Below are 27,148 nucleotides of genomic sequence, written 5' to 3'. Positions count from 1 at the left end.
TTTCAATTCGTAAATAAACCACCATGGAAGTGCCTGAATCCTGTTCTCTGTCCTTCAGGAATTCTAAATGTAGTGTATATTTTTGAATTCAGTTTGCATTTTTCTGTCCCTTTACCAACCATAATGTTAAACAAGGCGAGGCTTTCTCTTTTGCACTCTCAGTAGGGTATAAGATTTAATTTTAGAGCTGGAACAGACTTTAGAGATTCTGTAGTTCAATGTTTAACTTTTTGGACCCAGGGATCACCTTAACAATAAGAGGGTTTTCTTAAGTGTTGACTCTACCTCTGAATAGGATGGCAGGAGTGGCGAGGGAATGCGGAGTAGGGGAAGGGTGGGGGTCTGGATTAAAAGACTTGCTTCTCATTATCTACTTTTTTGTACCGTCTGAATTTTTCCACGTGTTTCTATTACTTTTTCAATTAAAGGATTTTTAAGTTAGCCCAGGTTTTAAAAAAAAAGTTAGCTCACATGAAAAAGTAGCAAGATAAACAGCAAAAGAGGAAACAAAGTAACTTAATCCGTATCAGATGTAGTATTGTAGCTGGTATTCATAACAAAATATGTAACTTTCCATAATTTTCTAAACATTCAGTGCATTCCCCAGAAGGCGATCAAAGAACCCAGGATTCCTCAAATCAAAGTTGAAATTGCCTCACCGCTCACCAGCCTCTTGTGGTCAGACCGTGTCTCCTTCCTGGTGTTTTTTTCTGACAAACAGCAAAGCAGCCTGGAACGTAGTAAGAATAGTAAACTCAAAGTATTTGTCAAAGGAAACTTTGGATGAAACCGTGATCCAGCTGAACTGTACCATTAGACAAATAAAGAGGCCCAGAGTGGTTTCTTGACTTGCCAATATAAAATTGTAGAAGAATAACAGTGGCATCATACTGTCATCTAACATTCTCAGATTCAGTTATGCACTTGGCAGAAAGAGAGAGGAAATTAAAATAAGTTACAGGGCACCAATTCCACTGGCAAAATTTCCTGAGAGTGTATTCGTCCCAGCTCTCCTTCAGAGGTTCTCTGTTCTCACGTGCTTCCTAAATGTTAGCATTTAACTGCACTCAAGCACATTTTAAGGAACTTCTAAGTAATTTTCATTGCTCTCAGTTTTAACTTTACTTGCTGGCTTTAGAATCTAATTTCCCTGCCACATTCCTTTGTAGTATTTAAGGTTTGCAGAATATTTTCAAATGCATGACTTGATTTTGTTCCACAGTAAATCTTCAAGGTAGGTAATACTGGTGTGATGTTATTCTCACTTTCTTAATGAGGAAACAGGACCAGAGTGGTGAACATGCCTAAAGTCACATGGCCTGAAGAAAACTGGCCTTCCTTCTACAGACCTAGTGATCTTTGGATTGAACTGAACTGTCGTAGCTGCTCCAGGCAGTGACACCCTGTAGGCCTTTCGCCCTGTGGGGGGAAAAGTGAAATATCTGACTCTCCACAATCCCTTACTTAAGAGTTCCCCCATTATGATAGAAACCTTATGAACTGGACTTTCCAGCTTTCAAATATCAGTGTAATGTTACTCTAAATACACTAGCAATTCCTGTGCCCTGAATGTTCCTTCTCTTCCTTTCCCTACAACACCACCGTCACTCTCAAGTCAAACTTAATGAACTCTATTCTAAGACTCAGGTGTAAGTGAACATTAATAGGTATGTGTTTTCATGTATCAAATTAACAGGTTTTTTTAATTAGAAAAAATATTCGTACACAGAAACAGAGGTACATTTATAAACGGTTGGTGGAAGTATAATTTGGTGCAGTTTTTCTAAGGAGTAGTTGGCATTACATTTAAGAAAGAGAGATCGTAAAGATATGCACACCTTTGGCCCCAACTATTTCTTTTCCTATGATTATTTTCTAAGAAATGAACACCAATATGTACAGAGTTTAGCTTTAAGAATGTACCCCACAAAGGTGTAGCTAAGAGCAAGTAATCCAAATGTCCCCCAAAAGACATTAATTATAGTCCTTCCTTACAATGGAATATCTTGCAAAAATAAAAAATTATGTTGGGGAAGAATATGTAATCATATAGAAGTATATTCACTATTATGAAGTAATGAAAGCAGGAAAAAGGCAGTATCCCATGTTCATGAAAAAAAAAGTATAAAAAGGCCTAGAGAAAAAAAAGGAAGAAAATGCACTAAAATTCTGGTATTTACCCTGACTATGGTGCTTTTTATGTTCTTTTGGGGGCTTTTCTGTATTTTCCAAATTGTCTATAACGAACACATGTTACTTCTGTAATGAAAAACAATTACGTAAAACAAAGTTAAATTGCTCATGACTGATAATGAGCCACTTGCCTGCTTTAAGTGGGGCCTTCAGTGCTGGCAAATCAGGGTGGAATGTAGTAACGTGGAGCTTCAGGCACTGTCCCAAGACTGGTGAGAGGAGGATTAGGAGGAAAAGCACCCTGAGTCATCAGACTGAAAGTAGGCTCTCTGCCCTTCGGACATTCACAGACTTCTTATAACAGTACACAGTTGGACTGGAATTTGATCCTTCACACACCGCTCCCAATATGGGGGGAGCTCTATAATAACCTATCACAGTATTCACCGAAAGTGATACTGCTTTAGTTTTTGACTGTTTAATATGCTTTTTTAAAAAATACTTATTTATTTTTGTCTGCGTTGGGTCTTAGTTGATGGCACGTGGGATCTTTCCTACGGCACGCAGGCTTCTCTCTAGTTGTGGCACAAGGGGGTGGGCACCGGGCTCCAAAGTGCGTGGGTTCTCTAGTTATGGCATGCAGGCTCAGTAGTTGCAGCTCTCGGGCTTAGTTGCTCCACGGCATGTGGGATCTTAGTTGCCTAACCAGGGATCGAACCCGCATCTCCTGCATTGGAAGGCGGATTCTTAACCACTGGACCACCAGGGAAGTCCCTAATATGCCTTTAACATTCAACTTTATGACACTTCTGTTATGTGCAACTGATGTATTTGCTTCTGGGATAGATTCTTGATTATTATTCATCCCCTCCTGAAGATTGATAATATCTCAGCTGAAATGATACAGTGTCTGTGTTTTGCTTCAAGGTAATCCGGGGGTGAGTGGAGAAGGTGGAAATATATATGAAACAAGGTTGGCCGTGAGTTGATAATCTAGGAAGCTAAATGATGGGAACTTGGGAACTCATCTTGTTATTCCATATGGTTGAAATTTCCACTAAAAAAGTATAAACATTTAAATTTTAAACAAATCAGGAACTCCATCATGTGTGATTAACCAGTCTACCTTGTCCACAATCCTCATGGTAAATAGTGTTAAATTTTACTTAGAATCATTTAATTAACCATAAAGGCAGAATGGCTTATTATTAATAAGCCTTAATTGATGCAAATGAGACTCCCTAGGCTGGCACTTGAACACAAACTAGAAAATAAAGTGAGGAAGTCTGCTGTTCCTAATAAAGCAAAATGGGAAAAGAGTCACTATTCTTTCCCTTCACTTTGCTCTTTTTAGAAATTTTTAAAAAATCGTTGGAAACAGACCTGATTCCATTCAAATAGCAAACAATAACAATCGTTATGTTTGACCATGTCTCATCCAGTTTTCCAGTATAAAAAATGCCAACCTGAATTTTCTGTGTGTATTCTTTATTAAAATAGCAAGAGGAGTTCGAATGAGAAATTGTTTAACCCCATAATGTGAGACAACAGAGTTCACCATAATTCTAATGACACCTCCCTTTCTTCATTCCCCCCTTCTTCCTCCATCTCTTCCTCCTTCTTTTCCCTCTATATTCAGAGAAATTTCCCTTCATTAATTTGGAGAAAAATTCATATTCATTGCATTATCTTTTTTATTGCCTGTATTTACCAGTAAGCTTAGAGTCATGTTTAGTGCCCAGGTGTAACAAACCATTCTGGTATATAATAGTTTTGTCTTCTGCGCTATTCTCATCCATTAGTCTTAGGTTTTCCACTAGGTTTAATCTGACAACTTTGAGAATTACAAATCCCAAGTGAGTACAATTCTAGAAACTTAACAGTTTACATAAAAAATTTTTATCAAACCAAACCTTAATATTAACTGTATAACTTATGTTTTGTTTGTTTTTGTTTGTTTTTGTTTTGCGGTACGCAGGCCTCTCTCTGTTGTGGCCTCTCCCGTTGCGGAGCACAGGCTCCAGACGCGCAGGCTCAGCGGCCATGGCTCACGGGCCCAGCCGCTCCGCGGCATGTGGGATCTTCCCGGACTGGGGCACGAACCCGTGTCCCCTGCATCGGCAGGCGGACTCTCAACCACTGAGCCACCAGGGAAGCCCATAACTTATGTTTTGTAACAGTTCAAAATGTTATAAAAGGGCAACACTCTTTTTTTATTACCTTTTTTAATGGTTTAGCTGTTGTGTTGTGGTAAACATATAACATAAAATTAACCATCTTAACTATTTTTAAGTGAACAGTTCAGTAGCCTAAGTATATTCACCCTATTGTGAAACAGATCAACAGAAATTTTTCATTTTGCAAAACTGAAACTCTATATCTATTAAACAATAACTTCTCTCTTCCCCTGCCTCCCAGCCCCTGATAACCACCATTCTACTTTCTGTTTCTGTGAGTTTGACTAGTTTAGTTTCCACCTCATGAAAGTGGAATCATACAATGTTTGTCTTTTTTGTGACTAGCTTATTTCACTTAGCGTAATGTCCTCAAGGTTCATCCATGTTGTAGACTGTGATAGTATTTCCTTCCTTTTTAAGGCTGAATAATATCCCATTGTATATATATAACACACTTTGTTTATGCATTCATCCATTGATGGACACTTGGGTTGCTTCCACATTTTGCCTACTGTGAATAAAGCTTCTGAGAATTTTGGTGTACAAACATCTGTTCAAGTCCCTGCTTTCAATTCCTTTGGAAATGTACCCAGAAGTGGGATGATTAGATCATATGGCAGTTCTATTTTTAATTTTTTGAGGAACATCCAATACTGTTTTTCATAGAGGTTGCATCATTTTGCAATCCCAGCAACAGTGCACAAGGGTTCCAATTTCTCCACATTCTCACCAACACTTGCTATTTTCTGGGTTTTTTTTAATAGTAGCCAACTTCATGGATGTGAGACGATATCTCACTTTGGGTTTTGATTTGAATTTCTCTGATGATTAGTGATGTTGAACAGCTTTTTATATACTTGTTGGACATTTGTATATCATCTTTGAAGAAATGTTATTATTACCTTTGATACAATGTCACATCAGCAGGTCTGCACAGAAAGACAAAACTCAAGAGCAAATCTTTGAGCTTAAGTTTTGGAGGATGTCTTTTAGGTTCTCCATCAAGTTTGAATGTGGTTAATCCTTACATTCAGAGAATTGCAGGAGTCTTACAAGTATGACATCTTAGTCAGAATGGGCCTTAAATAGTATCCAGTCCAATCTCTAGACCTGATAAGAATATAAATGGATTTCATAGAGTAAGTTTACATATATTTAAAACATAGAAATAATTTATAAAACCACTAAAGAATTAATATAAAACGAACATATCTATGAAACAACACTCAATACACTTGATTGTAAGTACCTGAGAGATACAGAAAAGTGGCTACATATTTAAAAAAAAAAACAAAACTAAAGGGACAGCCATCAAAATATTTGCAGCAGTCATCTCTAGAAAATATAATTACGAATGGTTTTTCTTTTCTTTTTCATTCTCGGCACTTTCTGGGTTTTTTTTCTTTTATAATCAGAAAAATAGTAAGTGCTATTTTTTAATATGTTAATTTGTTATTGAGGAGATCAGTTTTCCCAAAGTGTGGTCCACTCATCACTGCATCAGAATTGTCTGGAGATACAATTTAAAATGCAGATATCTACAAACTATCATGTATAAAATAAGCTACAGGGAATATAGCTGATATTTTATAATAACTATAAATGGAGTATAACCTTTAAAAATATAACCTTTAAAAAGTATAACCTTTAAAAATCCCTATATTATACACCTCAACATATAATATTGTATATCAACTATACTTCAGTTAAACAAAGAAAAATTAAAAAGAGAATCTGCCACACACACAAAAATAAAATGTCGATTCCTTGGCCAAGTCCCAGGCTTCCTGAATCAGAATTCCTTGATGGTGTGGCCCAATAATTAGCATTTTAAACAAATACCCTCATGATTCTCATGCATATTAATAAGGTTGATAAAGAGTTGATTAGAAGTTAAAAAGCTAAAGTGCCTCTTGTTTGTACTCTATATGTGGGCTAGAATTTCTGCACTGAATCTCCAATTCTCCTGTCAGTATGCAAACAAGTCAGAATCCAGGTGCACTGGATTCCTAGGAAGTGTGGGCATGAACCCTCTTCCAGCAAATCCGAATTTTCTTGATTTCCTGATGAAAGAGTTATCCAAAGGGTGTAACAACTCTGCTGTAGAGACCAGATGAGACCAAGTTGTTGAAGTGACCTTAGGTCATTCAATAGCAATCATCATGAGTGAGCTGAGCCCATGCTTATGGACTACCTGGCCCGTGCTCATCATATTTGTTTTGCCCTCCTAGCCCTCTGAGCTACACTTAACTGTTCCTCATCTGTAGAGTGGAAATGATAATAACTATCTTATCAGATTCTTTTTTTTTCATAATGCTGGAAACCAAGAGCTCAGAGTAATCTGTGCCCTTAGCAGTATATTTTGGATTAGACACAAAGAACTTCCTAATGATTAATGCTATTACACGAATAATAATAATAGTAATGATAATAATAACAACAGCAACTAGTATTTATTCAGCCCTCATTTTGTGCAAATACTGCTCTAAACACTTAATTTTTATTGTCCTAACAATCATATGAGGTAGCTATTATTATCCTTATTTTACAGGTGAAGAACCTGAGGCTTAGAAAGACTCAAGGTTCACAGAGTTAAGAAGTGGTGGAGTCAAAACTTGAACCCAGAACCCAAACACTTAACAACTTCAATACTGTCTCTTTCTACAAACTCATTTTCTCACCAACTAAATATACATATTTTATGTCAGCCTGACTTATTAACTATTTTTTTAATTCCTAAGAATATTTTTTATTAATCCTTCATGCAGAAAAATTGCTAAGAAAATGAATGAAATTGCCATTTTCACATTCACCTAGCAAATAACATCATTTGTATCTTCAGCAAAAATGAAAACGATAATTTATCCAAAAGGTCATGTGAATTCTTAAAAATTAGCAGTGGACAGAAGAGAGGGAAGAAGAAATCACATCACTCAGGTAGGATGTTGAAGGCTATAAAGTGAATCAAGGAATTAGTCTTTTAAAAATTGGATAATAGTTTAACAACATTAACCCACCCACATCGTTCAATACATGATTCACCAAAGGAAGACTCTCCCCTTACCCAAGTAACTTCCTAAAAATGCCCATTGGAATGCACTGCAGGCTCTTTCCTCTGAAGGTCCTTAGGATTTGATTGTGTTCCTGTCGTGTGCTGCACTGCCTGTGGCTTCCCGATAGAGAGGAATCTTCTGTAGGACCCTGCGAAAGGGAGCATATTGTTCCAATTTCTCCCCTCAACCTACACTTACCCAACCCCAGGCAAGCACATTGTTCTCAGAGGTTGTCTCAGAATTCCTCTGCAGTAAATACAAAAAATTGACAAAGATGGCAACAGCTCTCTCCAGGTTTTTACCTTGACCAGGTGGAAGGAAACACATGGGTTTATATCAGCCAAGTGTGTGGATTAGAAAAGGAACTTGGCCATTGCCTGCATATACTTTGTTATTAAGCCCACATCCTTCCATGATCACAGAAATAAAAAACAGTTTACCTGTTAATGTCTGTTAAAAAGTAGAAAGAGTTATCCAGCTCTGTAACCCAGATCTCTGGTGAAAAGTCTGTCTAAAATGGGGCAAGCTCCAAGACTCAAGGAATGGGGAAATGGGTGCTGAGATCCTCTAAAGCTTATCCCTAAATATGCTATTATTGCTCATACAGTTCCCTCTTGTGGCTAAAGTAGTCACTAGAAAAAAAAACTACTCAATTTTGTATCATCCTCTCTTACTCTACAGATTTTATAACAACTATGGGCATTTCTAAGTTTGTTCACCTTGAAAGCACTAATAACAATACCCCCAAGCAAAAGGTCCGAAACAAACTTATTCAGACCATATAACTACCATACAATAAATTTTAAAGATGTCAAAACTCAGTTAATGCAGACATGAAGTTGAGTATATGAAATCAAAGACAGTCAAGGAATTAAAATGTGTGAACACGATAGTTAACACTTTACAATGCCATTAACCTTAACAAAGCAAGAGTTTCCCAAAGCCCATGTTAGTCCCTGAAAACATATTAGACACCACTGGAAGTCCAGTTAATCAGCAAAAGGCCATAGAGTCACAAGTTGGTGAAAGAGTTTGTCACATTGAAACACAGTACGTAACATTATTATATTCAGGCCATGGGTAAGCTATAAATCCTCCAAAATTATGTATGTACTTTTTATCTTTCATTTACTTATGACTGCTTCCTCAATGTTCTATTGAGAACATGTTTGCATTTATACCTGTTTCACTATTCCACTTATTAATGCATGCATTTCCTGGGTTCTCTTCTTATTAAAACTTTAGACAAATATAAATTTAAAAGGAATGGAGCAAAAGAGACTTCTGAAAAAAGGTCCACCAACAAAACAGTAAAAGAACCATCTAGTGGGCTTCCCTGGTGGCACAGTGGTTGAGAGTCCGCCTGCCGCTGCAGGGGACACGGGTTCGTGCCCCGGTCCGGGAAGATCCCACATGCCACGGAGCGGCTGGGCCCGTGAGCCATGGCCGCTGAGCCTCCACGTCTGGAGCCTGTGCTCCGCAAAGGGAGAGACCACAACAGTGAGAGGCCCGCGTACCGCAAAAAAAAAAAAAAAAAAGAACCATCTAGTGTGTCAATATTCAACAATCCTTCAAAATCTTTCTCTCCTGTCGCCCAAAGACACTGTTACCTTCAAGAACAGGGAACCATCTATGAGGCTGCTTCCTAAAGAAGCAATCCCGTGCTCTCCTTCCAGCAATGCGGCACCTCCTCCACCTGGGTTCTCCTTCTTTTGTAGACCCACCTTTCCTTTACCCTTTGTCTTCGTTTTGTTCCCCCAGAAGCCAACAAGAATACATATGCCAATAGTTTATTTGCGTGTTGGTAACAGGAAATGCCAGCAGGGGAAATAAGCAAGGGAGGGAAGACAGCCAATAAGGGGAGTGTTTTCAAGCACATTAGCAGTATGGGTAACAAGTGCTTAGTCCCTCTGGGGAATTTTGGGAACCCGTGTAGAACCCATGCCTCTGAGTTATTGCACCTGAGAAGCAAGGGAGCTGGAGATTTATGCACCAACTCTTACCAACCATTAGTTAAGGGCTGCTCCTGGGAGGCATTAAATCTCCGCACACCCAGCCTCCACGCTCACGGTTGGATCTCTAGCCACTAGAGAAAGACATGGAAAGGTGAGGCAGTTGCTGGCAGGTGGTAAGGCCCCAGGGAGACATGGTGCACCAATAGCCCCTGCTACACTAGTGTCTGAGATTCCAACCTAGTACTACACGGAGACCCATTATCAAAAGTCAGGGCTCACTGAATAGTGAAGAAGGTCAAAAGCTCTGGAGACAGACTGATTGGTTTCAAAATCTGGGTTCTTAACCTCACTAAGCTTCAAAAATCCACGAAGGATAGTTGTGGGGACTAAATAATGTAATTCATGTAAAAGTACCCAGTATTGTGACTGGTACATGGTACATACTCCCCAAAACGCTAGTGATTAATATTATTCTTAACACTGGATCCCCTTAAACCAGACCAGACCTAAAAATGTTCTGCTTGACCAGTTTGCCCAGCAGGAACCCAAAAATTCCAGTCTTGCTATTGGCACAGCATTTATGCTGGTGTCAGTGAACAGAACTGGCAAAACCTCTGTGTTTCAACCCAACTAGTCTTGAAGACCTGGCCAGATGGAGCCCTGAATTCTCATCAGAGTGGGAGAGGGTTATCTGAAGCTGAGTGGGGCTCAATAGATCCCACAAAATAGATCTCCCAAGGAAGGCATAGGTTCCAGGACAGGACATGGTCCAACTCACCCTCTCCACATTATTTTTCTACCCAGCCACTCAGACAGTCTTTAATTTTTTTTTAATGTTTATGAGAAAAAGTAGAGGAGAAAAGAACTAGTACTTATCCTTCTTCCTAACAAGTTCCAACACAAAAATATAACTGCCCTTTCAATAAGCAAGTATTTTTGGAATTCCTTAGTTCAAATGAAATTACATGGTTCACATGCCCAAGGCATATTTTTCCAACTGTTTTTCCTCCCAGTCAGTGAAGACCAGACTTTTGGAAAAACTCAAACTTTCATTAAAGTTCAGCCATGCAGGATATAAAAGCTGGGTGGGTCCTACTTAGATTTTTCTTTGTGGCTAAATATCTCTACCTGATAGCAAGAACAGATTTTAGGAAGAGATACAGAGGGCATGGAGAGTGAGGTCACATAAAGACGAAAACAAAAGGAAACTTTGAGAAGAAAACATATATTTTCCAAAAAACACCAAAATTTTCAATTCTTTAGTGTCTGAAAAATATAGCAAATTTGTTTCAGTACAATGCTGTGTTTTTCTAAATCGCTCATTGATAATGAAGACTGTAATTGAAATTCCAGTTTTGAAAATGTTTAGCCACTAATATTTACAGACGCTTGATAAAAAATATTGCCCTCTTTAATTAAAGGAAACACATATCCTCCAAAGTCGACACTCGAAAGAGAATCTCCACATGGAAAGGAATAGCTGGATCTTATATCTTCTCCTTGGCCTGGGTGGAGGGCACTTTTCCCTCCTTTAACATTGGCCTAAGCCAGGGCAGTAGACTGGTTTGGTTTCAAAAGCATTTTCTAATAAACTTCCTGTACCCTAATCTCTGTCTGAGTCTGCTTCCCTGGGAACCCAATTCATGGCAGGTACCCACAGCCCAGGTGCAAATATCTAGACACCTTAACTCCTCAAGTCTAGACCCAAAGGAGTATAGGAAGAGAAAATCAAAGCAGCCTCTTATTGCCTGTATGTAGAACTGTCTCATGCTCAGGTGATCGGTGGTTTTAGTGATCGATTACTCCCTTGCAGGAGGAAGTTTGCCCGTCTCTCTCTTTTGAGGTCTCTGAATAATAACCATATCAAAATATAACTTAATAAGTACAATATTTATAAAAATGTGGGTTGTGGGGACATTTTGTTGTAAACTGTCTTAGAAATAGAGTAAAAATAAATTAGCAAAAAAAGAATAGAGAAAGAGACTTAGAAATGAAAGAAGTACTTATATATCTCACTTTGTAAAAAAAAAATACATTCCTGAAAAAATGGACTATGAATCACATTTTGGTGAATTAAATTAAGTTTTAAAGTCAGTAGCAGAACTCACCATGTAGAGATTTTTGTGACGAATAGTTTTGCAGAGAAAAAATTGCAAATTAAATCACCAGCTTCCAATTTGTTATTTTATGAAACTAGATTTTCACTCACTGAAATGATTTAAAGTATTTGTTACTCCAAATCTAAAGCCACAGCAAAACATCGAATGTAAAATTGCATTCAACTCTAATTAACTGCTCTTGGCCCAATGTTTTTAGATAGAGAGGGAGAAAAAGTCACTTCAAGTTATATATTGTGATATTGTTCTTAAGATTAGCCAAATTCTTTCCCAGTACTGCAACTTTATTGTATTATTATTGCTCAAAATAAATGCATTGGCGAAGACTTATCATTCTCTCCCTTAAATAATTTTAATTCTAATGCTACTTTTTTTGTTGTTTTTTTTTTAAATTAATTAATTAATTTATTTTTGGCTGCGTTGGGTCTTCACTGCTGCACGCGGGCTTTCTCTAGTTGTGGCGAGCAGGGCACGTGGGATCTTTCCGGACCAGGGATCGAATCCGTGTTTCCTGTGTTGGCAGGCAGATTCTTAACCACTGCACTACCAGGGAAGTCCCTAATGCTATGTTTTGGTAATGGGCTTAAACTTCATTCTGGAAGTCTTTAAGAACAGAGAAATGAAGGTTGGGAACTTACTTATCCTCTTCTGCCAAAGAGTGTTTTTTTTTCCCCCTAGATTAGTAGTTGCAGAGTAACCATGGATAATTTGGTACCAGATTTGGATAGAGGATTGAAAACTTGTCCTTACCTCAAAGTCAGCAATTCACATTTAAATAAAATGCACATTTGGATGCAGTGCTCAAATTTAGATAAGATTACGTTAAAGAGATTCAGGAGGAAATAAGTCCTAAGATGACGTGTATTTACAGTGGAATGAGGAACTTCCTTTGGAGACTAATAAGTATCAATAGATCTGTTATTGCAAAGCTACCTAAACCTGCTTATATGGTATCATGAGAGGCAACAGGCACAAGTACACACGTCAGGAATGTCTTTTGGAGAGGAGGAATAGCATGTACTCAGATCCAAAATATACTGACATGAGCTCTCTTGAGAAGAGTTTCAGATGCATAAGGATATTTCTTAAAAATAGGCTTCTAGGTTAGGAGGCACTTCATTTCTCTGGGCCTCTTAGACTTATGTGAAAAGACAAGAGACATTTTGTGCCCAGTACAGAAGTGGCAGTGAAGGGATGACCCTAGTTCCTTGCACTGAGGATGTCCCTGCAGACCTATAGCTCACCCAACTCCTTTCAAATTGTCTGCTCAGCTTCTCTAACTCTTGGGTAAGGTGTGTGTTTAACCCCATGGTGAATGGCACCAGGGATTTGGGAGTGGGGAGAGACTAGTGCAGATTCCAGTCCATCCTTGTGGGTTCCAGTGTGTCCTTGCTTCCCCCACTTCACATCCTGACTTCCTGTCCTGCGCACTTTAGCTCTAGCATCAGACACAGGAACAGCAGCCTCACATAGATGGTACAACCAGCTTCCGTAATTGCATACAGTTAACTCCCTATAATAAATCCTTTATTGTGTTCATTTCTCACAGAGGTTCTGCTTCTCTGAACAAATCCTGACTGATACATTTGGGTTGAAAAAAAATTTTTTTTTTTTACTATTATAAAAATGCCACTATGAACATTCATGTTTGTGTTTTCTGGTATACTTGTGCAAGAATTCCTCTATAATAGATACCTAAGAGTACATATTTCTGGATTGTAGGGTATTCAAATATTCAACCTATAAGCTAGTACTGAATTTTATTCTTGAGTAGTTGTGCCAGTTTATACTCACACCGGCATTGTTCAAGAGCTCCTTTTGATCCAAGTCTTTGCAATTACTTAGTAGAGTTATACTTCTTAATTTTAACCCACCTGTAGAGTATAATATGGTTTCTTATTGAAATCTTAATTAACATTAAGATTAATGTTTAATCTTAATATGATTACTAATGAAGGTGGAGAATCTTTGTATATTTCTATTCTCCACATTTTCTCTTCTGTAAAACAACTATTCATGTCTTTTACTCATTTTTCTTTTTTTTCTTTTAACATCTTTATTGGAGTATAATCGCTTTACAGTGGTGTGTTAGTTTCTGCTTTATAACAAAGTGAATCAGCGATATGTATACATATGTCCCCATATCTCCTCCCCCTTGCATCTCCCTCCCACCCTCCCTATCCCACCCATCTAGGTGGTCACAAAGTACTGAGCTGATCTCCCTGTGCTATGTGGCTGCTTCCCACTAGCTATCTATTTTACATTTGGTAGTGTATAGAAGTCCATGCCACTCTCTCACTAAGTCCTAGCTTACCCTTCACACACACACACCCCACCCCGTGTCCTCAAGTCTGTTCTCTATGTCTGCGTCTTTGGTTCTTCAGAAACTTTTTTTTTTTTTAGATTCCATATATATGTGTTAGCATATGGTGTTTATCTTTTTTTTTTTTACTCATTTTTGTATGGCACTGTTTGATGTTTAATTATTGATATACAGAAAGAGTTCTTTATACATTCTGGAAACAAATCCTTTAGGGTAATTATGCTGTGGTGTGCTGGAGCTGGCTTATACAGTCTCACAAGAGTGATTTTGTGCTTCTCTTCCAAACTGTGTGTAATGACACCATGTTGATAGCTTGAAATAAGCCATGGTGGGATTATTTCCTCCATGGTAATCATCAAACCCTACAAATCATGGCTTTTTCCCTTGGAAAGCTAGTTTTAAAACATTTACAAGCACAGCACTAGTTATATATGTTGCAAATATCTACTCTTGGTTTGTGGCTTGTCTGCAAATTCTTTTGTGAGGTCTTTTGAAGAACAGAAATCCCTAATTTTAGTAGAGTCAAGTTTGTCAATCTTTTCAGTTTTCAGTTTTGGATAAGATTTTGTGTGTGTTTTGTTTAAGAAATTCTTCTCTACCCCAAAGATATAAAGATACTATTCTATATTTTCCTCTTAGATGTTTAAAAATATCAGCTTTCCCATCCTAGTCTTTAATACACCTAGAATTGATTTCCAATATACCTGTGGGGTAGGAATCTGATTTTGCTTCTTTCCCTGTATTTCCCCAGCACCACTTATTGACTAATTCTCCCTTTCCACGGTACGTACAATACCACTTCTCTTACATATTATGTCCACAAATATGTGGATCTGTTTCTGGAATCTCCACTATTCCATTAATCCAATTGTCTGTTGCAGCATCAGTCAGTACCACACTCTTTTCATTCTTATAACTTTATAATTAAAATCTAGAAACCTGGTAGGGCAAGTCCTCCTACCTAATTGTCCTCCTACCTAATTCTCCTCCAAAAGAGTCTTAGTTACATATTGAAATTTGTTTATCTGTCCAAATTTTAGAATCAGCTTATCAGTTTTTTTTTTGGTCGGGGGGGAGGAATCCCATTGGGATTTGGAATTAGATTATATTGAATCTATAGATCAAATTGGGGAGAACTGGCAAATTTACAATAGAGTCTTCCTATTGAACATCTTCCACCATGTATTCTGTGATAGGTCCTCCTTGATGTTCATCAAATAGAGTTTTGGAATTTATTCCATATAGACCTTATACAACTTTCATTAGGTAGCTTATATATTTTTTATTGTTATGGTAAACTGCATTGTTTTTCAAAATTGTATTTTCTAACACTTTGTTGCCAGTGCTTAGAAATATATTTGATTTTGTGTATTGGTCTTCTATTCAGCCATGTTGCTGAGCTCTGCTATTATTACTAATCATTTGCCTGTAGATTCATTGGAATGTAGACGACTATATCTTTATGAAAAAAGACCATTCCAATACTTCTACCAGGTACTGCTTCTCCTGTCTTTGTGGTTTCTTATTTCTTTTTCTTGTCTTACTGCATTTGTTAGGAAATCCAGTATAATGCTGAATAGAAGTAAATGGACTTCTTTATCTTGTTCCTGAATTTTTAGGGTCTGCTTCTCAGTTTTTCATCATTAGGAATATTGTTTGCTGCATATTTTGGATGATCATATGTTCTTTCCCCTTTAATCTGTTAATGTAGTGAATTATATTTGTTTATTTTCTAATGTTTAACTACCCTTGCATTTCTGGATAAACCCAAATTGTTTACGATATTTTATCTTTTTAAAATGAACTCTTGGGTTTTTAAAAATTAGCATTTTATTTGGGGTGATATGCTGGACAAAGGGATGATTCATGTTCCAGGTGGGATGGGAGGGTGCTACAAGGTTTCATCACACTATTCAGAAGGGTGCATAATTTAAAACTTATCAATTGTTTATTTCTGGATTTTTCCATTTAAAATTTTCAGACTGTGGTTGACTACAGGTAATTGAAAGCATGGAAAGCGAAACCATGGATAAGAGGGTACTACTGTATCAGAGTTTTTAAAAATTTTTAAATAATTAAAAAAAATTTTTTTTTGGCCACACAGCACAGCATGTGGGATCTTAGTTCCCCCACCAGGGATCAAACCCGCACACCTCCGTCCCCTTCCCACCGCCCCCCCCCAGATTGGAAGCGTGGAGTCTTAATCACTGGACCACCAGGGAAGTCCTGTATTAGACTTTTTGATTATTGTCAATTTGATAAGAGAAAAGAATACTCTATAAATGTGTTAGTTTTCTATTAAGGAAAAAAAGTATCATAGAAGTTATTTAAAAAATCTTCAGGGATTCAAAAGAGGAAGAAACATCTGTTTGGGAATGAGAGGCAGGGGAATTCTTATAGGAGGTAGCCCTTAAGCAGGGTCAGGAATAATAGGTAAAACTATGGCAGTCGAGATGCAGGCGGCGGGAGCAGGGGGGCAGGAGCAAAATATTCAAGGCCTGAGCAGTGTAGAGGATGTAGCATGAGCAAGGCATGGAGAGTGGAAAATTGTCTTACAAGTGACGTAATTTGTCTAAAGTGAAAGGAGCACATTCTGAGTAGTGAGGGAAATACACCTCACAGGCAGTATTGAATCATTAAATCAGGGACTCCCAGCCCTGGCGGCCCATGACACACACTGGTGATCTTGAAAAAAAAAAGAATTAATGCCTGAGTGCCACCTCAGGCCAATTAAATTGGAATCTCCAGTAGGAGCTTCCTAAAACTCCCCAAAGGATATTTTCTATAGCCAGGGTTGAGAATTGCTGCGTTAAGGACATATGAACAGAGGAGTGATAAGCTCAAAAGTGGGCTATGGAAGATTTACTATCTTAGATCACATGCTGTTTACCTCTAAGTGTATTTAATAGTTTGAAATATGGGGGGAAAAATCTTAACTATTTAGTTCAAAATTGAATTTAAGTCAAGGTTCACTATCTCTTTAAAAGAAAAAACAACAAATGTTCTGTGTCCCAAAATAATTATTTTCTACTTTTAGGGGATAAGATCATTCGCCACGTGGGTGTAATTCCCAATGAAAACTGCTTACACACACCAGTGATTTGGAGCAGAGAGCATGTCTGCCCCGGAATTCCTCCTGAATGAGTCTGTGCTCTGAACTCAGTGAAGCATTGCTTTGACGCTAGGTGGAGCCATGGATTGTTGATTAGATGAAAAAGTCACACGTCAAAGAAATAGGTAGAATTTGGAGAGGGGGAGAGACTTTGCAACCATTTGCTCTAGTCCCTCATATTACGTTTAATTTTTAATTTATTTTTTGTGTGTGCAAAATTTATTACTTTTCAAATAAATTATAGATTCACATAGTTCTAAATGTACAAGATAAAGGCTATGCATGCAGTTTCTGTGGTGGATAGTCTCTGCTCTCCAGATCCACTGCCACCTGCCTTGGGCCCCAAGAGGCTCTTCTCTAAGGGTACACTTACAGTGTCCTCTGCTCTCAGGCTTCTGGTAGGGTTTTCCCTGGGGCAGTACTGGCAAGAGATCAGAGGGCAGGAGAAGAATGGGGTCAGGGTCTTTATTTAAACCCCAGCTCCTTCCCTGCTGGGCTGTGGGTTCATCTGGGGAAGGCTGTGTCTGCTGTCCAGTGGCTCCTTCTACACCTACAGTTCTCTCTCTGGGTTCAGGAAACCACTTATTCCCCTTGTCCCATAGGGCCCAGGCATGGTAATGCGGGCCCAGACCCCGCTCTGTAGCCCAACGGTGGACACATCACAATCCTTTGGTGGGTGCTTACCCCTGTCCACACTGTTGCAAATCATCCTTTCAATAAACTCCCTTTAATTACGCTTTTGAGTGTGCCGTGTACTCCTGCTGGTACCCTAACTGGTACAGGCTTCCTCCTCACATCTCTGTTCCCCATCTGCCCAGTTCTCCTGAAGCAACCAGTTCTATAGGGTTCCTGTATGTATGCACATACAAGCTTAAAAGAATGTATATATATTCCTATCATTCTTATTTACTCAAATTGTAGCATACTCTATACCCAGTTCTATAACAATATATCCTAGAAATCACTCTAAACAGCATATAGAGCTCTACCTCACTCTTTTATGGCTGCATTATATTCCATTTTATAGGTGTACAATCCTTTTTATAGCCAGTCTCCTCTCAATAGACATTGAGGTTGTTTCCAGTTATCTGCTATTACAAATGCTGCTATAAGGAATAACATTTTACATGGGTCATTTCTCCTTATTTTGTCCATGAGGAAAATGAAACTGAAAGAGATTAAGTACATTGTCTAAGGTTAATTCTTGGCAGAGCCCGTGTCATCATGGTCATCAGTTTATAGGGTGAAACTGCAGTGACCTGCACAATGGGCTCTGAATCTTGCTAGGGTCCCCCCCACAAAATTTACTGCACATTTCCACTCTTTGAAATTTCCACCCTTATACAAGAATGGACTCCAGAGCCACAGCACCAGGGTATGTTTCCTGCTTCCTTACTAGTAGGCTGTGCGACCTTGGACAAGTCACTTAGCCTCTCGGTGTCTCAGTTTCTCATCTCTAAAATGATTCCTACCTCATGGTGTTGCTGAGAGCATGAAGTGCTTGGTATAGTGCCTGGCATATACTAAGAGCCACATAAGCACTGGCTCTTACTAGTGGTGTTATTATCATTCTTTTGGTTTGAGGCAATGCTCCCAGTACAAGGTGAGAGGGATAACTCATTGTGTCTCATCAATAGTTTATCTTCTAAACTGAGATTATCTGAGATTATCAGATCACTTCTTAAAAGCAGACATAGATGAAGAAAGATAGGCAAAGAATAGGGAACTTGGGGCCTGAAATGGGTCTTAAAAGAGAAGGGACTTTCTAAAGATAACTTTGCCCACCTCACAAGTTGATTTTGGTTTTCCTGTTCACAGGTACTTAAAGCAGTGAGACCCACACAGGTTTATCTGCCTACTGGACATCCTCCCCAAACACCTTACAGTTTCCAAACTAGACTCACTGTTCACAAGCCCTCCACCAACCTCCAATCTTACCAACAAAACCAACCCAGTCTTCCACAGTCTCACAGCACATTTAGGTGAGTCAATTTAAAAAATCTCAGAATCATCTATGACTGCTGTATTTCACATATTTCATGGCAAATTTGTTATCAAACCCTGTAAATTATTTCTTCTTAATAGTTTTCAACTTCATTCCCACCCCTTCCTCTCTATGTTCTCTGAGACTACCTTAAATCAGGCTCTTGTTATTTCAGTGGGCCGCTGTAATCAGCCTTCTCCCTCTCTCCTTCCCTTCTCTCCCTCCCTTCCCTGGTCCCTGCCTTTCTTCCCTCTGAAAATATGTATTGAATGACCATTATTTACCAGGCCTTGAGCTGGCAGAGGGGATGCATAAGTGAACAAGACAGAAGGATCCTAAATCTCTCTCCAACTTTAACCTAATCCTAATCCTTAATTCATGAAATTTATAGTCTGGAGAGAGAGTCAGACATTAAACATACACAAATAATTTGTTCACGATGACAGGGATCTTGCTTTCCATTCTAGGAGGTCAGGGCTTCCGAGTCTCAGGGATGCATTATAACCCTTGCTTTAGAAAGCCTCTGGGATGGTAAGAACTGGAGTTTTGCAGGAGGAGGGGAAAGGAAGTGGCTTGACCCTTAGGAGAAGGGAGAATGCATGAGACTGGCATGGATAAGGAACTGCGAGGAAGAGATTTGCAGTAGGCTCTATAAAGAGCTGGGGATCTGATTGCAATTTTGCACATTACTCCACAGAGGATGAGACCTCTGGTGGGGGAAGCTTGGATGGATGCCTGTGGTAGCCTGCCCTGAGCACTTTGGCCCCAAGAGCAGTGGCAAGAATCCCTTACAGCAGACCTGTGATCAAAATAGAGAAACACTGTGGGAGCATCTCTGTATCCTGCCAAGGGCAAAAGACCCAACAGATGCTAAAGGACCAGCCAGCAATGGATAGTGAGAGGCACAGTAGCTAAGAGACCAAAGACCAGACACTTCCCCATCTTCACGCCAATATGTAAGCCCTAGGGCCTAGAATGACCCATTTTGGGGATTGGGGGTAGTAATTGCAATTTCCTCTGTGTAAGGCAATAAAATTCTGACTTTGTGTCATGAGCCTTATGCTATGAGCCATTTCTAGAAGGCCAGAGAGGCTGATTAATTTCTATTCTTTTCTTTTTTTTTAAAAGAAAATAATCCAAAAAGGTAACATATTTTTAAATCACAAATTAGTTGTGTTATCATGAGTACGCCAGGAGTCCCCTATGGGTCTCAGTTCCCTTATCTGTAAAATGTGGGGAATGATGTTGAACTTTAGTTCTACCCTCCCAAGGTTTTATGTTGTCTCATCTAAAGAATGGAATTGTTAATACGATAACTTGAGGGTTTCTTTCTTGGCTTTAATCATGTTGGTTGCACTCCCAGCTGAGAAAATGAAAGCTGATGAGGTTTATCTGCGTCACCAACTAGCAACGTTTTTATAATTCCTGCTCATTTCCCTTAAACTCTTCCTGTAGATGAAACCTGCAGTTAGCAGTAAAGCTGAGGTGAGAAGTTGCTGCCTTTTTTTGGGAGCAGATGACCTGTCTTTATTTGAGGCAGGTCATGTGAAACTGATACCCAGGAGACCTTCTCACCTGTAGCTGGCAGCAGCAGATGGCAGGGGAAGGAAATGCCTCAATTTAAGAGACTTTTCATGCTAAATGAACAAGAAAACTCATCTTCCTCTCCTCCAGTAGCACAGACAGAGTTAGTCTCCATTAAGCCTCTTCAGATTGGGAGTGAACAGGCTTCATGGGCAAATAGCCAGCTCCTCCCGTGGACCTTGGGAAAGGGGGTTGTTAGAGAATGCAGCTTTATTGAACTTGGCGTTCCGTTACTCAAGTGGGTATAATGTTGGAGGAGGGTGGCTAGAAGGAGTCAATGTAATTTTTCAACTGGGGGGAGTAGACTGCTAGTTGAGACAATCAAGTATAGGGATTAGAGGTGTGGACTCTGAGACAGACGGCCAGGTTCCCATCACGGCTTTGCCACCTAACAGCTCTTTGACTCTGGGCAAATCGCTTTCTGTTCCTCATATGTAAAATGGGAATAATAATAGTATCTAGCTCAAAGGATGTATGTGAGGATTTTATTATGAAGCTTAAATGAGTTAGTAGTAGTTGTAAAACACAAAGAATGTTTCCTGACACACGGTAAGATCTTTGTGACTGTTATTGTTGCAGTTATTTTATATGCCAAGCCACACATAATGACCCAAACGCTTTTGGTGCTTAAAACAAAGTTTGAAGCTTACAGCTTCAGGACTCAGCTTGAAAGCAATTCCATATCATTGAGTAAGAAATTTAGCAGCCTACTATGTGGTATCCAAAGGAGTCAGATCACTTCAGATTTCTTCTGAGAACTGGGTAAAGGAGCTAAGAAAAAAGAGCTATATAAGAAGTAAAAATATACACTACCACATGTGAAATAGCTAGTGGGAACCTGTGATATAGCACAGGAATCTCAGCTCGGTGCTCTGTGGTAGCCTGGATGGGTGGGATCGGGGGGGTGGGAGGGAGGTCCAAGAGGAGGGGATATATGTATACATATAGCTGATTCACTTCGTTGTACAGCAGAAACTAACACAACATTGTAAAGCAATTATACTCTAGTTAAAGAAAAAGAAGTAAAAAATGTTATGGACACAGAAGAAATGTCTTGTAATATCTTAAGTGACATTCTAAGTAATAAAGTTTCCAGAGTTAATCTTTTTCAGAAGGATACATCTGAATTGCTTGATAAATAACATTCTGGGACTTCTCTAACTTTCCTGAATGTTTTTTTTTTGTGTGCCAGCCAGTATCTGAGAAGGTGCTTTTAGCTTTTCTCCGAGATGCAGAAACAGCAAACAAGGATGTCAAAACCTTTCCTGTTTGGTTTTAAAAAAAAAAAAGCCATGTGACAGATCAGGAAATCTGCACTCGCATCCATTGAAAGAAGTGATCAATATTCACATATTTTCTTAATTTTTGAATTTGACATTAAGATTTCCAGATTATTTTACTTGCACAATTCCACTGATTCTCAGAGTGTAGGAACATAGCCTGCATTTGCTTCATTTAGTGAACGTATGAACACAGTTTTCATGTGTTGATTTTCTCTATGGCTTGAAAAGCTACAGTAAGCTTTTGGTAAGGTTGTGCTAGTTGGTGGCAATTGGAGGGATGCTTTTTTTGGGGCGGGGGTGACTTCTCTTATGCTTTAAAATTTTTTCTAAAATGAGAATGCATTTTTTAAGAATTAAAAGCCTTTTAAAAATGAGTATTTGCTATTTGGCCTATTTTCTTATGAAAAAAAATAAATTAACTAGCTTCCCTTTCTTCTAGAACTGACCCAGGGAATAAGGGCATGAAGTCAGCACTTTTTATTGCTCTAAAAAGAGGAATCTTTGCAATTACCCAGTTCTTGACTCCAGCATAGTCCATGGGTCCTGGGCAGTTATCAGTGGTAAGTCTCATCATGGTGATGTGTCAGAAAGACCTCATCTCTATTCTTTTTGGTAATGACTCCTTATCACCCTGATCACAAATGCTGGTCCCTTAGATGAAAAGATAAGGCCCCCAATGCTCTCAAATGCCTCCCAATTGTTTGCTGGAGATCTGGGATTAAATTTTGTTAAGAGGTAAATGGAAGTCTGGTGATCTTAGCCTACTTTGTGTGTGTGTGTGTGTGTGTGTGTGTTTAAATGAGGTTTTGTTTTGAATCACATTTTATCCTGAAGTCATGTGGTAGCATACAGTATTCAAGATTCTCAGTTCCCCTTACTGCAGAACCACAGCTGTAACTTCGGAAATTGGCCTTAATGAGAATAAGATGATGTAAGAAGGCAAAGCCCAGGTTGGGTTTTTGCAGCGTATCAGGACGTTTCTCAGAGGAATCTCCTTCTCAGTGCTGAGGTGAAATTCTGGATATTTCGGCTGAGGATGATTAGCACTTTGTGCTTGCTTAGTTTATCGTCAGTGACAGCTGTAAACTCCCTGCAAATTCAGCACCTACTTCATTTCACGGAGTATCACACACTCTCAGGAAGATAAAAGGTGTCTAAGCGTTGGTCCCAACTTCTGGGAGCTTACAGTCTTGTCAGAGAGACTCTCTTGGGAAACACCTGAGGAACTCATGCAAAGAAGATCAAACGAACCCATTTTAAAGATTTGTATCAAGACACTTATTCATCTGGGCTGTGCCTTTCTCAACAAAGCCCAGGCCCTTAGCAGTTGTGGGATCCTCATTTTCACAATCCAACACATTCTCTGTTGTGTTTCTGACTTCATCCCTTCTATGTGAATACATGGTTTTGTCATCACCTCTTCTTGTTCTCAGGACCTTTTTGCTGATTTTAGTAGCCTCTAAATCTTATGACCAAATAATATCCTCAGAATCTCCCTCGTCCTCCCCTAGATCTGAAAAGACATGACAATTTAGTATTGATTCTGGGCAGCCTATGTCTTTGCTGGTACTGATGAGTCTTCTAAAGGTGCTGACTGTAGCCTTTACATCTTTTCACTAATACCTATTATAATCCTTTTAGTAAAATGGGGTTTTGGAGGGGCTTCCCTGGTGGCGCAGTGGTTGAGAGTCCGCCTGCCGATGCAGGGGACATGGGTTTGTGCCCCGGTCCGGGAGGATCCCACATGCCGCGGAGCGGCTGGGCCCGTGAGCCATGGCCGCTGAGCCTGCGCGTCCGGAGCCTGTGCTCCGCAACGGGAGAGGCCACATGAGTGAGAGGCCCGCGTACCGCAAAAAAAAAAAAAAAAAAAAAAAAAAGGGGTTTTGGAGACCTTGCCTTTTTAGCAGCACATTAGCAAATCCCAGACTTCTTGCTTACAATTCAGTTAATTTACCTTTAGAATTGAATGAAATTATTGTCTGTGCATTGCTTTCAGTAGCTCATTTCTTTTTCTCATCATTTATCCATTCAACAAACATTTCATTGAACACTGAATAGTGACAGGCACTATGCTAGCAGATAAAAACATAAAGATGAATGAGACTTGATTCCTTCCTCAAGGACCCCACATCTGGTAGAAAAGACAGAAAATCAGCCCATATGGTGCCACGTGTGAAATAGAAGAGGTCATCCCTCCCTCTTGGTGGAGGCAGCTCTGCACCAGGGCTCCACCAATGGGCAAGTGGAGAACAGGATGGATTTCAAGCCCCTCTTGCCGCCTTGACCAGGGGCCCTTGTCCCTGGACTCAACCTGAGCAACCCTATGCAACAGCCCTGGACGTGGAGACAGCATGTTATAGTACAGTGTGATGAGCACAGAGGAGAGAGGGCATGGCCATCTGGTAGGATGGGGAGGCGGGAGAATTTTCATAGAAGAGCTTACACGTGAGCTGAGACACGGAGAAGCTCATCCAGTGAAGGGGGGTGAAGGGCAGAGGGAAGATGTACAAAGCCACGCAGCTTTGAAGAGCATGGCGCGCCTGAGGCTCTGCAAGTCGTTGATGAGGGCACAGTGCCGAGTGGGGTGATGAGTGTGGGAGAGATTTGGCAAGAACTGAAGCCGGATGACACTGTAGCAATTGTCTAGGTCCTTGTTACTCAAAGTTCTAGACTCCTCTGCAGGGCAGCTTTGGCATTACCAGGCAACTTTTAGAAGTGCAGAATCTTGGGCCCCACCAAGACCTACTGAATCTGAACCTGCATGGTAATAAGCTTAATATTTAATAAGGTGGTTCATGTGCACATTAAAGTCTGAATAACAGTGGTTTAGGTGAGAGCTGATGAGAACTAAGGGTTTGCTTCGAAGGCATATTCTCTAGATATTAACAAACATGGTGTTTTCCTTATGTTTTCACAAATCTACCATCAGTAGATCTACCTTCAGGGTGTCTCAGTGACAGTACCTATAATTCAGAGTTAAGGAAAACAGAGGCCCAAGGAAGTTAACCTCATAACCACCAGCAAATTAAAACAGAAGGAAGGGAAGGCAGATTCCTCTGCTTGCCCTTCCCTTTCCTCTCTTATTCCTTACTATCCAGGTGTGCTTATCTTAAGCCTCTACTTGGGAGGTGTGGAACTCATGGTCTAGCAGTCACTAAGGTTGGAAAGGTGAAATGATGGAGAAGCCTTCAGCCTGGAGGTGGTGCCTGAGCATCATCCTGGAGCAACTGGGAAAAACAAAAACAACTGTAAAAAAGAGCCCAGGAAGAAAGGCAGGTGAAAGTCATCTATGAAGCACTGCTTTACCTCTTCTCTTCTGCTTCTTTCCTTTCGCCTATTTATTTATTCAACCATTCAATTACTTAGTGTATACATTGAGCACCTATTGTTTGTCAGGCATTGATATCTGCATTTTCCTGGTAACTGCAGGGCTTTCTACACACTTTCAGATCTCTTGAAAGATCCCAAGAGACCCCTTCCCCAATCCTCTAAAAGCCACTCTTCCCTGTGCTAGATCTTCTTCCTCTCCGGCCCCAGGTGGTTCATCAGGACAGTAGGAACAGTTGAAGCTGGAAGGCTCTGGGGTTTCTGTTCTCTGCTCAACCCTCTGCCTGTGGCTTTCCTGGTTCTTTTTCTCCAAGAGGAACCCTAAGGGGGGAAAAAATCCAGGTTCAAGTGGGGCTTCAGCATCTGTGGAAGATCATTATTGGACTTGACTGAGTGAGGGACTGGCTCTGGTTTTGGTAAGCCACTGAGGTCAGAGCTGGGGTATATCCCTATGAGCCACTGACTGATTTCCCCTCAAAAGAAGGGTAGGTTGAAGAGTTTGAGGTGCACAGAAGGGACCTTTGGGGTAGGGGAAGCAAAAGAGAAATAACACTTCTTCCCCAAACTCTTTCTGGGAATTCATCATAGAAACCCCATAAGGTAATAGTGTCATCATTCTGTGATAGAAAACCATGTTCCCACAAAACAGGGATGACAAAGGAAAGGTAAAGGGGGTGGTATGGTGGTGTCTGGTTTGGTTTTTACAACAGATTCCACAATAAGACTGTAAGACCAGTTTAGATGCTTTCCGTGAGTAAGTGGCTTTGCTTATGTGTTTTCTCTATGTGTGGGTGCAGGATCAGAAGAGGAGAAAAACAGGGGAAGAAACATGCAAACATCGAGATTCTACCCTTGTGCTGCCAGAGGCAACTTTAATCTCTGAGATGATAAAGATAACAGTCTTACTCAGAGTTATACAGCAATCACCGGCAAGAAAATATAATCTAGACCTCCTAATGCCTCTCATTTCCTTCAGAAAGTCTACAGGAACTTAAGACTGCTTTAAGCAGCCCCATGGGTTGCTTGAGTTAAAAAAAAAGGCAAAAAGAGAAAGAAGAAAGAAGTAATTTGCAATTATTTGATACACGGAGACCGTGTTGAGGTTCAAATGGTTAGGTTTTTCTTAGAAGTAACCCATGGTAAGGCTGTTGTAGCTGAAAGTGAAAGTATCAGTGCTGTCAAAGTGTGATCCGTGCATCTGTGCCCACCCACCAACTGTTACTGGTCTGTGAAGGCTTGTGTGGTCAGTGCTTTATAAGAGGGCTATGAATGATCAAACTGTAGACCACAGATGTGCCTTTATATGTCAACATGATTTTGCATGAATGAGGGATATTTTTTTAAGCTTAAATTTTGGGGCCAGATGTATAAAACAACTTGTGTTTTAAACAACAGATTTGTATTAACGTTCTAGGCAACTGTTTGATTCCCCAGGACAGATAGATATGGCCTCTTTACTCCTATCACCCAAGAAAACTTAGTAGACTTTGTCATGATCTGTCTGAAACTGCCTTTCACCACTTCTTTTTCCTCTGTGACAGTTTTCTAAGTGGAGAGGAAGAGTCTGAACCTGGCCCTTCTGCATCTCAGGTTTCAGTTACAACTGGAGGTCAATGTCCACTGATGGGCAATTACTTACGTTTGCTTGGAAGCAGAAAGCATTTCTCCCAATGCATTTTTCTTTTTAATTATGTTTCGTCCCCAAAATACATTTTCCTTTGTGGTTGGTGTAAAGAACTTTGTAGTTACATAAACCTGTACTTGGACCCCAGAACTCTTACCTACTTGTTGGTTGTGTTACTTTGGACATAGGACTCTCAGCTTCCGTTTCTCATCAGAAAAAGGGGATAATCTTACCTATCTTGCCAAATTGTTGTAAGGGTTAAATGACACAGTTTATGCAGAACAGCACATGCAGTGTTTAGCATAGCAGATTTCCATAAGTGTTAATTGCTTCTTTGCTTTCACTTGGGCAACAGGGCCCAAGAGGGAGCTTGGGAGAAGCACGGATGGTAGGTAAGAAAGAATAAGAGAGGAATAAAAGGAAATAGCTTTGGATGAGCAATCTCTAGTCCACATGCTCAGGACATTTGTACCCCA

The 27,148-nt window shown here is 39.7% G+C and overlaps 1 protein-coding gene across 3 annotated transcripts in view; it reads right to left on the bottom strand.

Annotated features, from left to right (window-relative positions):
- Window positions 1-4,298: 4,298 nt before the first annotated feature.
- PDCD1LG2 (programmed cell death 1 ligand 2) overlaps window positions 4,299-27,148 on the bottom strand; it is a 117,074-nt gene continuing 94,224 nt past the window's right edge. For 2 of the 3 annotated variants that reach the window (XM_067744312.1, XM_067744311.1), the window contains exons 7-8: window positions 7,375-7,511; window positions 4,299-5,420 (exon numbers count right to left, since the gene is read on the bottom strand). In XM_067744312.1, coding sequence (XP_067600413.1) covers window positions 5,360-5,420; window positions 7,375-7,511 — 198 coding nt within the window. In that variant the 3' untranslated portion in view covers window positions 4,299-5,359. Of the gene's footprint in view, window positions 5,421-7,374; window positions 7,512-24,724; window positions 25,370-27,148 lie in introns of those variants that run through there. The other variant, XM_067744313.1, reaches the window with a different exon arrangement.

The sequence above is a fragment of the Pseudorca crassidens genome, chromosome 7 (genome assembly GCF_039906515.1).
Source record: "Pseudorca crassidens isolate mPseCra1 chromosome 7, mPseCra1.hap1, whole genome shotgun sequence".
NCBI classification, from domain to species: Eukaryota; Metazoa; Chordata; class Mammalia; order Artiodactyla; family Delphinidae; genus Pseudorca; species Pseudorca crassidens.
This window is presented reverse-complemented; position numbering and strand designations above follow the sequence as displayed.